At 38.5% G+C, this 12,209-nt stretch overlaps 2 protein-coding genes across 2 annotated transcripts; one reads left to right on the top strand and one right to left on the bottom strand.

The window, feature by feature from the left end:
- The first annotated feature begins 590 nt into the window (after positions 1-590).
- Positions 591-4,290, top strand: LOC126585069 (NAC domain-containing protein 17-like). The gene is made up of 5 exons (XM_050249457.1): positions 591-1,096; positions 1,984-2,261; positions 2,355-2,651; positions 2,965-3,562; positions 3,801-4,290. The coding sequence occupies exons 1-5, from the start codon at positions 907-909 to the stop codon at positions 4,163-4,165; spliced, it is 1,728 nt and encodes a 575-aa protein (XP_050105414.1). The 5' UTR covers positions 591-906; the 3' UTR covers positions 4,166-4,290.
- Positions 4,291-9,554: 5,264 nt separating this feature from the next.
- LOC126585071 (plant intracellular Ras-group-related LRR protein 1-like) lies at positions 9,555-11,852 on the bottom strand. The gene is made up of 3 exons (XM_050249460.1): positions 10,755-11,852; positions 10,482-10,648; positions 9,555-10,396 (listed from the first exon to the last, which is right to left on the bottom strand). The coding sequence occupies exons 1-3, from the start codon at positions 11,514-11,516 to the stop codon at positions 9,754-9,756; spliced, it is 1,572 nt and encodes a 523-aa protein (XP_050105417.1). The 5' UTR covers positions 11,517-11,852; the 3' UTR covers positions 9,555-9,753.
- Between the last annotated feature and the right edge of the window lie 357 nt (positions 11,853-12,209).

Consider the following 12,209-nt stretch of genomic DNA (forward strand, 5'->3'; position numbering starts at 1 on the left):
ATTCGTGAGTTTATTAGTAAAGACATTAGTTCTTCTTATTAACCATTGATAATTTCGTTGACTTTAGAAATTTATTCACATATAGCAGATGTATTGACGATCCATTATTTGTTATTTCAATTTTTGTTAATATATTCATGAGTACAAAGTGCTAATGAGTTAGTAAATTAATATGATGCTAATCACTAATTTAGTTCACATACTATTTAAGAATTATTTATTAGATTTCCAGATGATTATATCGTTTTTCTGTTTATGTATTTCATATCTTGTTGTACATGTAAAACTAGCTAAATTGATCTAAAAATCATTTAAATTACGATGAATAAAATTAACTTGGGTTTAGAATGCAAAATACATCGTTTTAGCCAATTTAATTAAATTCAAGAAGAAAAATATCAATCAAGACAAAAATTAAGTACCACCAAATCATGGAAACCACCAAGCGGGCCCCCTAATATCTTAAGATCCAGTGCACAAATCACAGTGCGAGTGTGAGTGCGAGAGCGAGAGTCGTAGCGAATCATCCAACCGCGCAACACCTTAAACCCGCCCAGCTTACGTCCCCGCCACGCTTTCACACACACAAAAGGGAGCAAAATCCTTCGAAAATAACAAGGAAACTTCTCATCCCCTCTCTTGCACTACAGAACTCCTCATCCGCCCTATTCCTCCTCTGACTATTCGCATTGACCACCACCTCCATCCACTCTCTCTCTCTCTCTCTCTCTCTCTCTCCTGCCTTAGGAGAGTCCTACTGTGTTTATGTAGGACTTTTCTTCTTTCTCTCTCAATTATCCACATCCCTCTCTCTCTCTCTCTCTCTCTCTCTCTGTTGTGTTTGATCGGTTGAAGTTTTTCGGTTTTTGTTTCTTCGACGGTCTTGATTTTGTTGTTGGGGAAGCGATGGTGACGGAGGACGATTCAGCCGCGCTTTTCTGTGACGGCCACTTTGCCGCGCCGGGGTTTCGGTTCCATCCCACCGACGAGGAGCTTGTCCTCTACTATCTGAAGCGGAAGATCTGTAAGAAGAGGCTCAAGATTGACGTCATCGCCGAGACCGACGTCTACAAGTGGGACCCTGACGAACTTCCTGGTATGATTTTCGTATGATTTTTGATATGGGGTTTGTGGGTTTTGGAGGTTTTTTTTTGTGAAAGCATTGATTTTTAGTATGATTTTGGATTTGGGGCTTGTGGGTTTTGATTGTTTGGTTATTAATTTATGTATTTGTTTTGGTTTTTTGAATCGGTTTTTGTGTAAGTCAAAAGTTTTGTGTGGATGATTGATTGCTGTAGAACAAGTGAGAAGAGTCTTGATCGTCGGGTCAACCCTTTGGATCAAAGTCCAATTGGTGCATTAATTCTTAAAACCCTAATTTTAACTGTTGGGATCATTGCGGATTTTGGGTTTTTTTTAGATTGCTTTGCTTCTTCTTGCTGTGTATTGGCTGATGGGTTTCGGAGTATTTTTTGTTTTGTTGACTGGATTTCGCCATGTTGATTTGGATTGGTTTGGCTTATACTTTGGTTATTGTTGATGGGTTTGGTTAACAGGGTTTTCATTCCTATTCAGATTTGTTTCGACACACACTCCTCGAATTTTGCAGGATGCTATGTGGTGATATTTTCTATGATCTAATAAAATGAACTACTATAATGTCAGTAGTTTGTGCTATATAAAGCTACGCATTTAGGAGTAAAGTAATTTAATATTTGTTCTTAGCCCTTGGTTTATAAATCCCAACTTTAAAATGCCAAGTATATGTGTCTGTTAATCCGGTTGCGTTTGGGATGGAAATGGTTTTGAATGGTTCTGATTTTCATTAATTTTAATTCATCTGCTAATCTTAGTTTTATGTATTAGATAGCTGTTTAACTTCTCACAATTTTTGTTGTTTAGCCTCTCACAATTTTTGCTGTTTAACCTTTCACATTTTTTGTTGATTGAATATGGTTACTAACTAGTGAATGTGATATGCAGAACTATCTCTGTTGAAAACTGGAGACAGGCAATGGTTCTTTTTCAGTCCGAGAGATCGGAAATACCCTAATGGAGGAAGATCAAGCAGGGCAACCAGACACGGGTATTGGAAAGCTACAGGAAAGGATCGTACCATTGTATGCTATTCACGGTCTGTTGGATTGAAGAAGACCTTAGTTTATTACAAAGGCCGTGCACCTAGTGGGGAGCGCACCGACTGGGTGATGCATGAGTATACCTTGGATGAGGAAGAGCTCAAGAGATGCCAGAATGTACAGGTATTAATTGGAATAACATCCTTTTCAATATGCTCTTGAATTTCTTTTATTCTGTAAGCTAAAACTGACCATTTTGTTCTTCCTTTGTTTTAGCAATACTATGCTCTCTACAAGGTTTACAAAAAAAGTGGACCTGGTCCCAAAAATGGCGAGCAATATGGGGCACCATTTAGGGAAGAAGACTGGGTTGATGATGAATCCACAGTAATCAAGTCTGCTGCTGATCACCAAATCTCAGTGAAGCAAGCTGTAGATGTTGTTTCTATTGATAATGTGAAAGTCAATGGGGATGTCCATTATGCACTAAATGATATCGAGGAGTTCATGAAACAGATTGCTGATGAGGCTGTGCTGCCTGAAATGAATGGGTACGGTTACACAGCACCCCAGGTTGGTAATTTCTCTCTACTTACTGTACTCCCTTATTTTCTTGCAGGGCTAGTTGTTTATTGCTATTGCAGAGTATTTGGCAAATATGGCTAAAATAAGATTTTTATATCGTAGAGGCTGATGGATCTGGTTTAGGTGTTACCACAATAGTCCCCACAATCAGTATTTTAAATGCTTAATCCTGATAAAGGATGATTGCATAAATAAAGAAAGTTTGTACTTTTAAATTTTCTTTGCTTGATTTTAGTCTTGCATGTATTAAATCTCTGTCACTGCGAACATGTAATTAACATTATACAATTTCATTTTGTAGGTTCTTAGCGAAGAAGATACCCAAAGTACTCTGGTTGATCTGTACTCCAGGGAAGTTATCTGTGCAGAACCTGTCAGAGAGTTCAATCCAAATGTGCAGCAACGCAATGTGGATGCTAACTTTGACTTCACGCAGTCATCTGCCTCCCAAATGCAATCTTACGAGGCATCTGAAGTCACCACAGCTGCTCCTGACATTTATGACCAGGACCCTCCTGCACTGCATGAAGAGGATTTCTTGGAGATGGATGATCTCCTTGGTCCTGAACCTACTGTACCAAACACTGTGAACCCTGTAGATGACTTGCAGTTTGGAGAGCTAGATGGATTAAGTGAATTCGACTTTTATCATGATGCAGCCATGTTTCTTCATGACTTGGGGCCTATTGATGAAGGAAATGTTGCTCATCATCAGTACATGAATTCTCAGGGGAATAATATAGTAGACCAGTTTGAATACCATTTACAACCCAATCCAGTAGCTGAAAACCAGGTTAACCATCTGCTGAATCCAGAATCAACTCAGATTAACAATCAGATGTGGACAAACACTGAAAGAGCAGAACCAAATCAGGGATCTCTCTCGTATTCAACCCCAGGTACATATAACAGTGACGATGAATTGTCGATGCTTTTGCTCATGTATTATTAAGTGCAGGTTTCCAGCTTCAAAACTCTTCTAAAAGCTGGTTTCTATGAATGTATTATTGATTGCAGTGGTTTGCATGACTCACTTCTAGTTATATGTTGGCATTCCCTTTGTTGTAAATTGGAATGTCCCTATAAAATCTTGTAAGTAGTCGCTAATATAGGCGATTTGTATCTGGTATTGTTTAGGTGTGGTATATGAATCTTCAAATTTTCCTTCCCAAGCAACTCAAAATCAAAGTGGCAATGAGGCTGCAGGTGCTACAAGTCAGTTCTCTTCTGCTCTTTGGGCCTTTGTGGAGTCCATACCTACCACCCCTGCATCGGCTTCAGAGAATGCTTTGGTGAATCGTGCTTTTGAACGGATGTCTAGCTTCAGCAGGTTGAGAATTAATACGGCAAGTACAACAGTGGCTGCAGGTAATGATTCTGAAACTAGGAGGGCAGGGAGAAAGAGGGGATTCTTCTTCCTTCCGGTTCTTGTAGCACTATGTGCCGTTTTTTGGGTTTTGATTGCAACTCTCAGACCATGGGGGAGATCCCTCTCCACTTGAGTCTGTAAGTGGGAAGTTTTGCTGCTATATATTATTTTCGCCATCGGAAAATTGATGGGAAGTAACTTGAAACCATTATGTTTACATTGGTTTTTAATATCTATATGAATGTTGGTTGTAAATGATGAAGTTGCCTAGTTTTTCCTTTACTTTTTGTAAATAGAAAGTTCAACATATAATTTTTAGGTTATGTGTTTTTGGGTCGCTAATTAGCGTGCACAAACTTGCACCGTCGCACGCATTCGCTTATTTGCTGCTGCTTACCAAGCACATATACTTTGTCTTTATTCTTTTTTTCGTCTCTTGGAAATGTACAGGTCTAAGAATATTGACACAAGGGTCTCCATTTTTTTTTAAAAATTGGAATTAGTTGTGAGGCCAAACAACATCGGACTTCAATGATCTGAACGTCTATTTTTTAAGTTGCACTTCATAGATCATCCATGTAAAGTATCAACCAAATCAGAAATATTTGAGATATCTAATTTAGTTAAAAGAAATTGACGAACAATATAATCTATAAGAAACATTGAAATTTTATCGTGACAACTGAATGGTCAAATAGTTCTGGATTGAATTGAATTTTTGTAAGGATGATCTATAGATTGAGCTTTACAACATAGACTATTCAGATAGTTGAAGTTCGATGTGGAGTGAATTCGATAATTAATTTTTATTATTTTTTTCAGAAATATGGATCCCTCCCGGCCTATATGTTGACATGCCACCGAGGGAAATTTTGTCAAAGTAGTATCCAAGGGAGAACAGTGATAGTAGTTTAAAAAAAAAAGGCTTCAGTGTTATTTGTGTATAGTACTGTCGATTTCTTGCTTTCCTTTTACTAGCGGAAATTGAATATTACAATTAGAACAGAGCTTGGCTGTTGAAAAATTAGCAGCACCTCTTGCTGTTAGCGAATCATAGGTGGACATGTATCTAAGTAATTGATTTTATAATCACAACTTGGACACGTGCCCACCTGTTATTCGCTAGCAGTAGGAGCTGCTGCTGATTTTTTCAGCAGCCAAGCTTTCTCCTTAAAATTATGGTTTCAACTTCGGAGATATAGAGGCGTTTTGACGTAGGCACTTGGTTTTTTAATTTTTAAGAGGGGTGTTTTTGTTTGCCTTAATTAAGTTTTACTAGACTGGATTGGATTAAATTTTGTGTGAAATCGTGTTTGTTACTCACACGGGCTAACTTTAATGAAATTAAGAGGTGTATTCAATTGGAATTTTGAATTTAGGAGTATTCAAATAGGATTTTAAGTGATTCACTGAAATTCAATATGTATTGAATCAAAATTTTAAGATAGTTTATTAAAATCCTTAGAAATCTGGCTGTATTCAATTAGGATTTGGAAGAAGTTTATAACATTTTAGGTGTATTCAATTAGAATTTGATTTTGAAGAATTTCAAAAAATTGAGGAATTAAAGAGAATTGAAGAGATTTTGTAGTGTATTTTAAGTATCTACAAATCTCTCCTATATTCTCATAAGATTTCAAGGGAATTGAATAAAAAATTTATATGAAATTTCTACAAATCAATTAACCTCTATAAAAATTCATGAATTTATAAATCCATTAAAATCCCTTAGGGCCTGTTTGGTACTCTACTTGAATCCAACTTTTTAAACTCAAAAACAATTTTCAAGTTTTAGGCCTTAAAAATTTGTTTGGTATGACTATTTTCAAAAACTGAACTCAATACTAACTTAAAAATATAGTATATTCTCTAAAAACATAAAAATTGAGTTTTTTGAGATTTTAAACTTAAATTCACTCATTTCTTTTTTCTCCCTTCTCCTCTTCCACTCCAAATCTATCTCTCTCTTTTCTTCTTTCTCTTTCCTCTTTTTTTTTTACCTTTTTCATCTCTTCTCTAATCTGCTATCTTTATTCTCTTGGTTATTTCTCTCACTCATCTTCCTCTTTATCTCGTCCGATCCTCTTCCTTCTTTCTCTTTTCTTCAATCATCTCTTACTTTTTTTTCCCTTCTCTCTCCTCTTTCTCCCTCTCTTGCGACTCCTTCCTTTTAGATCTCTTTATCTAGTTTAAGTCGTAAGGTTTAAAATTTTTAAATCACAGACCAATCACCTTTTTGAATCTTAAAGAATTTTTTTTTTCAAGAAATGTTTTGATAAATGATAAAATTTTCAAATAAGATACCAAATAGACCCTTAAATTCCCAACTGAATACACCCTAATTTTACTTTTACTTGCCTATGCTAAAGCCTTCATTGAACGGTCCTTAGCGTGATCACCGAAAACCATGGAACTACTAATACCGTTCTCTCTCGCGTCGCAGTCGTGCTCGATTGCGTCATATACAACGACGACTCGTCATCTCCGACCCTTCCCGCCGCGTCCTCTTTCTCTTTCTAACTCGATCGTCGTCTCCATTTTTGCTTCTAATTAATGGTTTTATGAATTTTTGGGCCAAGTCGATTTGCAGAGATCGATTGGCATGGAGGATTTTGAGTTTTTGGATTGGATTCTGGATTATGTAAATGGAGGATTCTGAGTTTTATGGATTGATTTTTGGTTTTTCGAAACGGAGGGTTTTGTGTTGTTTGGATCGGATTTTGGGTTTTAATTTTTGAGTTGTGTGTTGTGTGATGTGGGAGTTGTGGAATTTGTGGAGTTTGGGAGTTGTGATTTGAGTTAGATCCTACTTTTTCAGGTACAAGGGAGCGTAGTTTCTTAGCAAATACTGCTGCTTCGGATGATGAGGAAGACATTGCGAAGTTCATTGGCGTGGTCATGGACTTTGATAGCAGGAACCCCGCTGGATTCACGGAAGACAACTTTTACTGAAAAGCTCAAGTCCAATGAACTTGAGGAGGACCATCTTACCTAAGTTGAAAAATTATGAAATGATGTTTGTGTGGTTTCTCCATTTGTTTGTCAAAGTTGGGGTTTTTTGTTGTCAGGCGTACATCGTTCCGTTACACTTGATTCACATTGTGTTAGAACTAAATTGTGGTTGATTTGGGATTTAATCAGTGTGTTTTCTGACTTTAATTGATCTTTTGATTCAATGGGATTGTATGTATATTCAAACCACTGTAAGAATTGCTTTGTTTCTGAAATGCATGGGGTGCCATAGATAGATGCACTACTCTTTACTTCAAAAAGAAATTTATTATTTTTATTATCCTGCTTCTTACTCTAGTAAACTCATTACCAAATCTGTTTAGCTTAGTCAATTCCAAGTTAGTTCAATTTAGTCAATTCTAAGCCAGTCTAGCTTAGTTCTAAAGCTAGTCCAGTTCCGGTGCAACAAACACACCATAAATGTTTTTCTTGGTTTGGAAAGGCCTAATTTAATGTGTCCTCAGCACAAACAGAAATAGTAAAGCTTCCAATTCCTGAATGCATACATGTAACCATCATGTTTTAAAAGATATAACGCCCTTTAGTTATTCTTCTTATGATATAATGATATATTTATATTAGGCTTTTTCGTAAAAAATGGTCCCTAAGATTAACATAACTCTTCACTTTGTTTCCTGAGATTTAAAATTGATATATATGGTTCCTGAGTTTGTCAAAATGACAAATTTTTTTGTCCTTCCATGAATTTTTTTATTAAATAAGGATTAAAATGACAAAAATACTATCTATTTAATAAACAATAGGTCAAAATGATTTGACAAAAAATTATGGTATTTTTGTCATTTTCCCTTATTTAATGGAGATTTTCACGAAATAGCTCAAATGATTGATGATAGACAAACTTATGGAACACTTTTATCGATTCCAAATCTCCAGGACTAAAGTGAGGAGCTATGCCAATCTCAGAGACCATTTTGACTTAAAAAAAACCTTTATATTAAGGGATGTATTACTAAGTGATAAACAAGTGATCAAAACATTAATATATAAAACAAGTGTAAAATTGAGAGTATAAAATTTTATTTTTGATATTCTTGTGTTTTTAAGACGCGGGCAAAACAAAATTAAAGTTTATAAGTAGTAAAAAAGGTCATACTTGTTCCTAACTATGATAGCAAAAATTTGCCGTCTTCAGTTTTGACGAAATTGTACCTATAAAACAATCAATACCTTTGATCAAATACTTCAATGTCTAAGTTAGTTCCTTTGATAGAAAAAAGTGAGTGTTTAGAGTGTTCTGTATAGCGAAAAGCTTACAGAAATTTGGAGAAGATGGAGGTATTTATAGGACAAGGTGGTCGGCCATGAGGTTAAGGTTTTGTCCTACACATAGTGTCATCCTATCAGCCAAGTAATGTCATTTGTAGGATGCGCAAGAAAAAAAATATTTTCAAGATATTAATTAGGAGATAATATTTTGGAATGATGATGGGAATATCCCTAATTGATTATGGTAGAGATTCCTTACTTGATAGATATGGAGTTGGTCTTCAATTGGGAATGTATTAAAGATATGATTTAGTAATTAATCTTATCTTTAATGCATTTGACTTTTTCATGCCACAAGCATGAGAGCTTTGAGCAGTCGTATTCAACTGCTTGGACCTTTAGGGGTGTTGAGCGTGTAGGAGTATTTGAGAAGCATGCCCATTTAATAAGAGGAATATTGTCTTTCTTGAAAAAAAAGTACACGTGTTGCCTTCTGAATTTTTGGGACTGTTTTTAGCTCCACACTAACCATATCTAGAAGAAACACCTATCTTGATCTGTCTTTTTTTTTTCTCATTAACTCACCTTCAATTTCTCAATAAATTTCATAATTTTTGAATTTCCGACTGCCAATAAAACTCACATTCACATACATTTCTCAAATCCGACGATTTTTCGATTGTCTTTCGACTTGATAGTTGCTATACATCCTCATTGTTTTTTATTTTGTCGAAGGTAAATTTCATTACCAAGAGAGCTCAAGTACATACATGGAGGCCGAAATACATTTTAAAGCACCAAAAATAAAAAAATAAAAAAAAATAAAAAACCCCAAGGCAGGCACCAAACAAGAGCCTAATCCGAGAGAAGAGCCCAAAACAGAAAACCACAAAAACAAAAAAATCCCTAAACATCCATCATTGTTTTGAATTAATTTGATTGCGTGGTTGATCGATTTTGGTGCTGGACTGTGTTGAAAAGTTTGTAAATAAATTTTACACGCAATATGCTTTGATGAAAGATTAATGAATTCAAATGAAACTTGCACGAAAAACCTACATGGATTGTGAGTTTTGTTAATTCAAAGAGCGTAGATTTTGGTAGAATTTCTCAATCATTCTTATCCCAAATGACTAAAAACACCGTATAACGTCGTCGTATATATCACTAAGAAACAATTGAACAATACAGAAGATGCATGCAGCTAAATAATTGAACAATTGAACGAGTGGAAAACAGCTAAGAAACAAAGATGCATGGCAGCAGACCAAGAGACAATGTTGACAACATTTGACGCTTAAGACGCTTAAGATTCAATATATGTTACAGAAAGTTCAACTATTGTACAGAAAGAACAAAATTTTGAGGCTTCCACCTTTTCCAAGCTACAACAGATACAGGAAATGCAAGTACGACGAAATAAACAAAGAAACAGAAAGTAAGCACACATTATGCGCATCAAAGAGGCATTGCATGAAATCATAGCTGTTGGTCAAGAACAGGATCTCTAGGAGTTCTTGGAGATCTTGGAGATCCCAGATACTCGGAAACACCCGACACATAATCCTTCAACCAGGAAGTGCTGCGTGTCAACCATCCTGCTCCTTCTTGTTCTTGAACCTGAAGCATGCTTTTCCTTTCTTCTTCCACCAGTATCTCCAACCATCTCTTGCCCATGAACATCTTGATAGCTTCCACACCCTGTTGAACTACGTCCGGGGGTGGAATCACAAGAGGGTTCCCGTCCACATTAAGTTTAGTCAAATTCTCAAGGCGGCCAAAGGTGTCTGGAAGAGCATGAATCTGATTGTTGCTGATATCGAGTTCCTTGAGGTTGGTTAAATCACCAAAGGTCTCGGGGAGCTCAGTTAGATCGGTAAAATTACTGGCGAGATTGAGGATTTCGAGATTGGTCAACCGACCAAAGTCTAGAGGAAGGCCGCGGAGCTCATTGAAGTGAGCATCCAAGTAGCGCAAAGACCTCAGCTCACAAACAGAGGTAGGAAGGGACCGAATCTTGTTTAACTGGATAGAAAGCTTCTGTAGATTGGCCAACTCATAACCAATGTTGGTTGGCAGGAACGTGAGGCCGTTGAAGCTCACGTCCAACTCCACCAATGACCTAATCACGTTTCACAAACCCAAATTACTAATCATTCCATTCCTCACTCGAAATTCGAGTGATTAAAACATATAAACTTCTTTACCTGCATTGACAGATAGAGTCGGGAAGGGCACTTAGCTTGTTCCCAGTAGCAATCAGAACCTTCAAATTTTGCAACCTCCCAATTGATTCCGGCAATGACTCCAAGAAATTTGAAGACACGTTTAGCTCTTCCAGTTTCTCTAATCCACCTATTGACTCAGGAAGAACCTGCCCCAAATGTTCTTTTAATTCCTAATCTAATCATAATCTCAAATCTCAATAACTTAATCGAACCGAATAAAAACAAATCAAACCAAACCAAACCAAACCAAACCTTGAGTTCATTTCTGGAAAGATCCAGCAGGAGCAAACCGCGAATGGAGCCGAAGGCCTCGGGCAAGAACTGTAACTGCCGACCCGAGAGGTTGACCCGATCCAGAGTGGTCCCGGAGGCCTCCTGCAGAATCCCAGCCACCTCCTCGGGGACTTGGCCGTTGGTCAAACCCTCATCGCCGCCCTGCTCCTCCTCCTCAATTTCCACGACCCCGGCCATGGCCGACTCGTAAATCTTGACTAGCCTCTGCTCGGCGTCCTTGAGAAGCTTGTCGTAAGCGGAGTGCAACTCATCGAGCTGCACAATAGCCTTGTAACCTTGCTTGTCCTTGTCCGCCTGCTCGCGCAACTGAGCCTCTTTGTCGGCCAGGTGAACCCGCCACTGGAGCCTGTCAAAGTCGGGAGGGCGGGGGGAGAGCACGAGCTCCTCTAGTTTCTTGGCCAAAACGGAGTCGATTTCGGCGAGCCTGGCCTTGGCGGTGTCGACGAGCTCGTGGTCGGGTCGGTCGCCGAGGATTTTGAGGACGGAACGGGTCTGGGAGACGTCGGAGACGGCGCGTTGCATGGCGGCGAGGACTTTGGGGTCGGAGAGGTGGGGCATCTGGTTAAGGATGGGGGGCTGGTCGGACGGCTGGCCGTCGATGCGGATTTCGCAGAGGTCAGGAGGAGCGGCGGGGGCGGGTTTTGACGGCCCGGGACCCAAGGAGGGGAGGCGGGACAAGACGTATGAGAGCATGGGGAATTTGGAGGGGTTGGGATCCATTGGATGGATGGGACGGGATGGGATGGGATGGGATCGAGGAGACGGAGACGGAGACGGAGAGTGGGTGGTGGTTCTGTCTGTGCGAGTGGTGGCTTATGGGATGGGATTGGATTGGATTGGATTGGATTAGGAAGAAGAAGACGACGAAGAAGAAGGTGGCTAGTGCTGTGGTACTGTCTGAGTCTGAGTCCGAGTCTGTGGTTTTGTTTTGGGAATTTTGGAGAAGGGCGTGAACAACGGAATGGATGTCGGAGCTGACGAGGTCGAACACTTCTAGTGTTTTGACGCCATGTGATGTCATAATTCTTCTATCTACTTCTGGATAAAATAGAATACTATACTATTACGGGTGGTCAAGTGATGCCAAGGGATTCTCGATAGTGATCATGCCGGGACAAAAATACCCCTCCAGCTTCTGCAAAGGGTGATTATTGTGGCAAACCCGCTAAGCGGTCCGCTTTCTCAAAAAAAAAAAAAAAAGGTTAAATTATTTTTTCTTGATCATTGTGATGAGACATTACTTTTAGATTGACCCATGTGATGAAAAAAATGTTAATTTTAATCCTGTGGTAAAGTTCGTTATCAATTGTAGTCATGTTTGGGCTCAAAATATTAGTTTGGGCCGAGTATAAAATCATTCTCGGCCCGGAAGGCCTTACGACAAGGGTACCATGGATCGTTTAGTGCGTGGGC

The sequence above is a fragment of the Malus sylvestris genome, chromosome 10, assembly GCF_916048215.2.
Source record: "Malus sylvestris chromosome 10, drMalSylv7.2, whole genome shotgun sequence".
NCBI classification, from domain to species: Eukaryota; Viridiplantae; Streptophyta; class Magnoliopsida; order Rosales; family Rosaceae; genus Malus; species Malus sylvestris.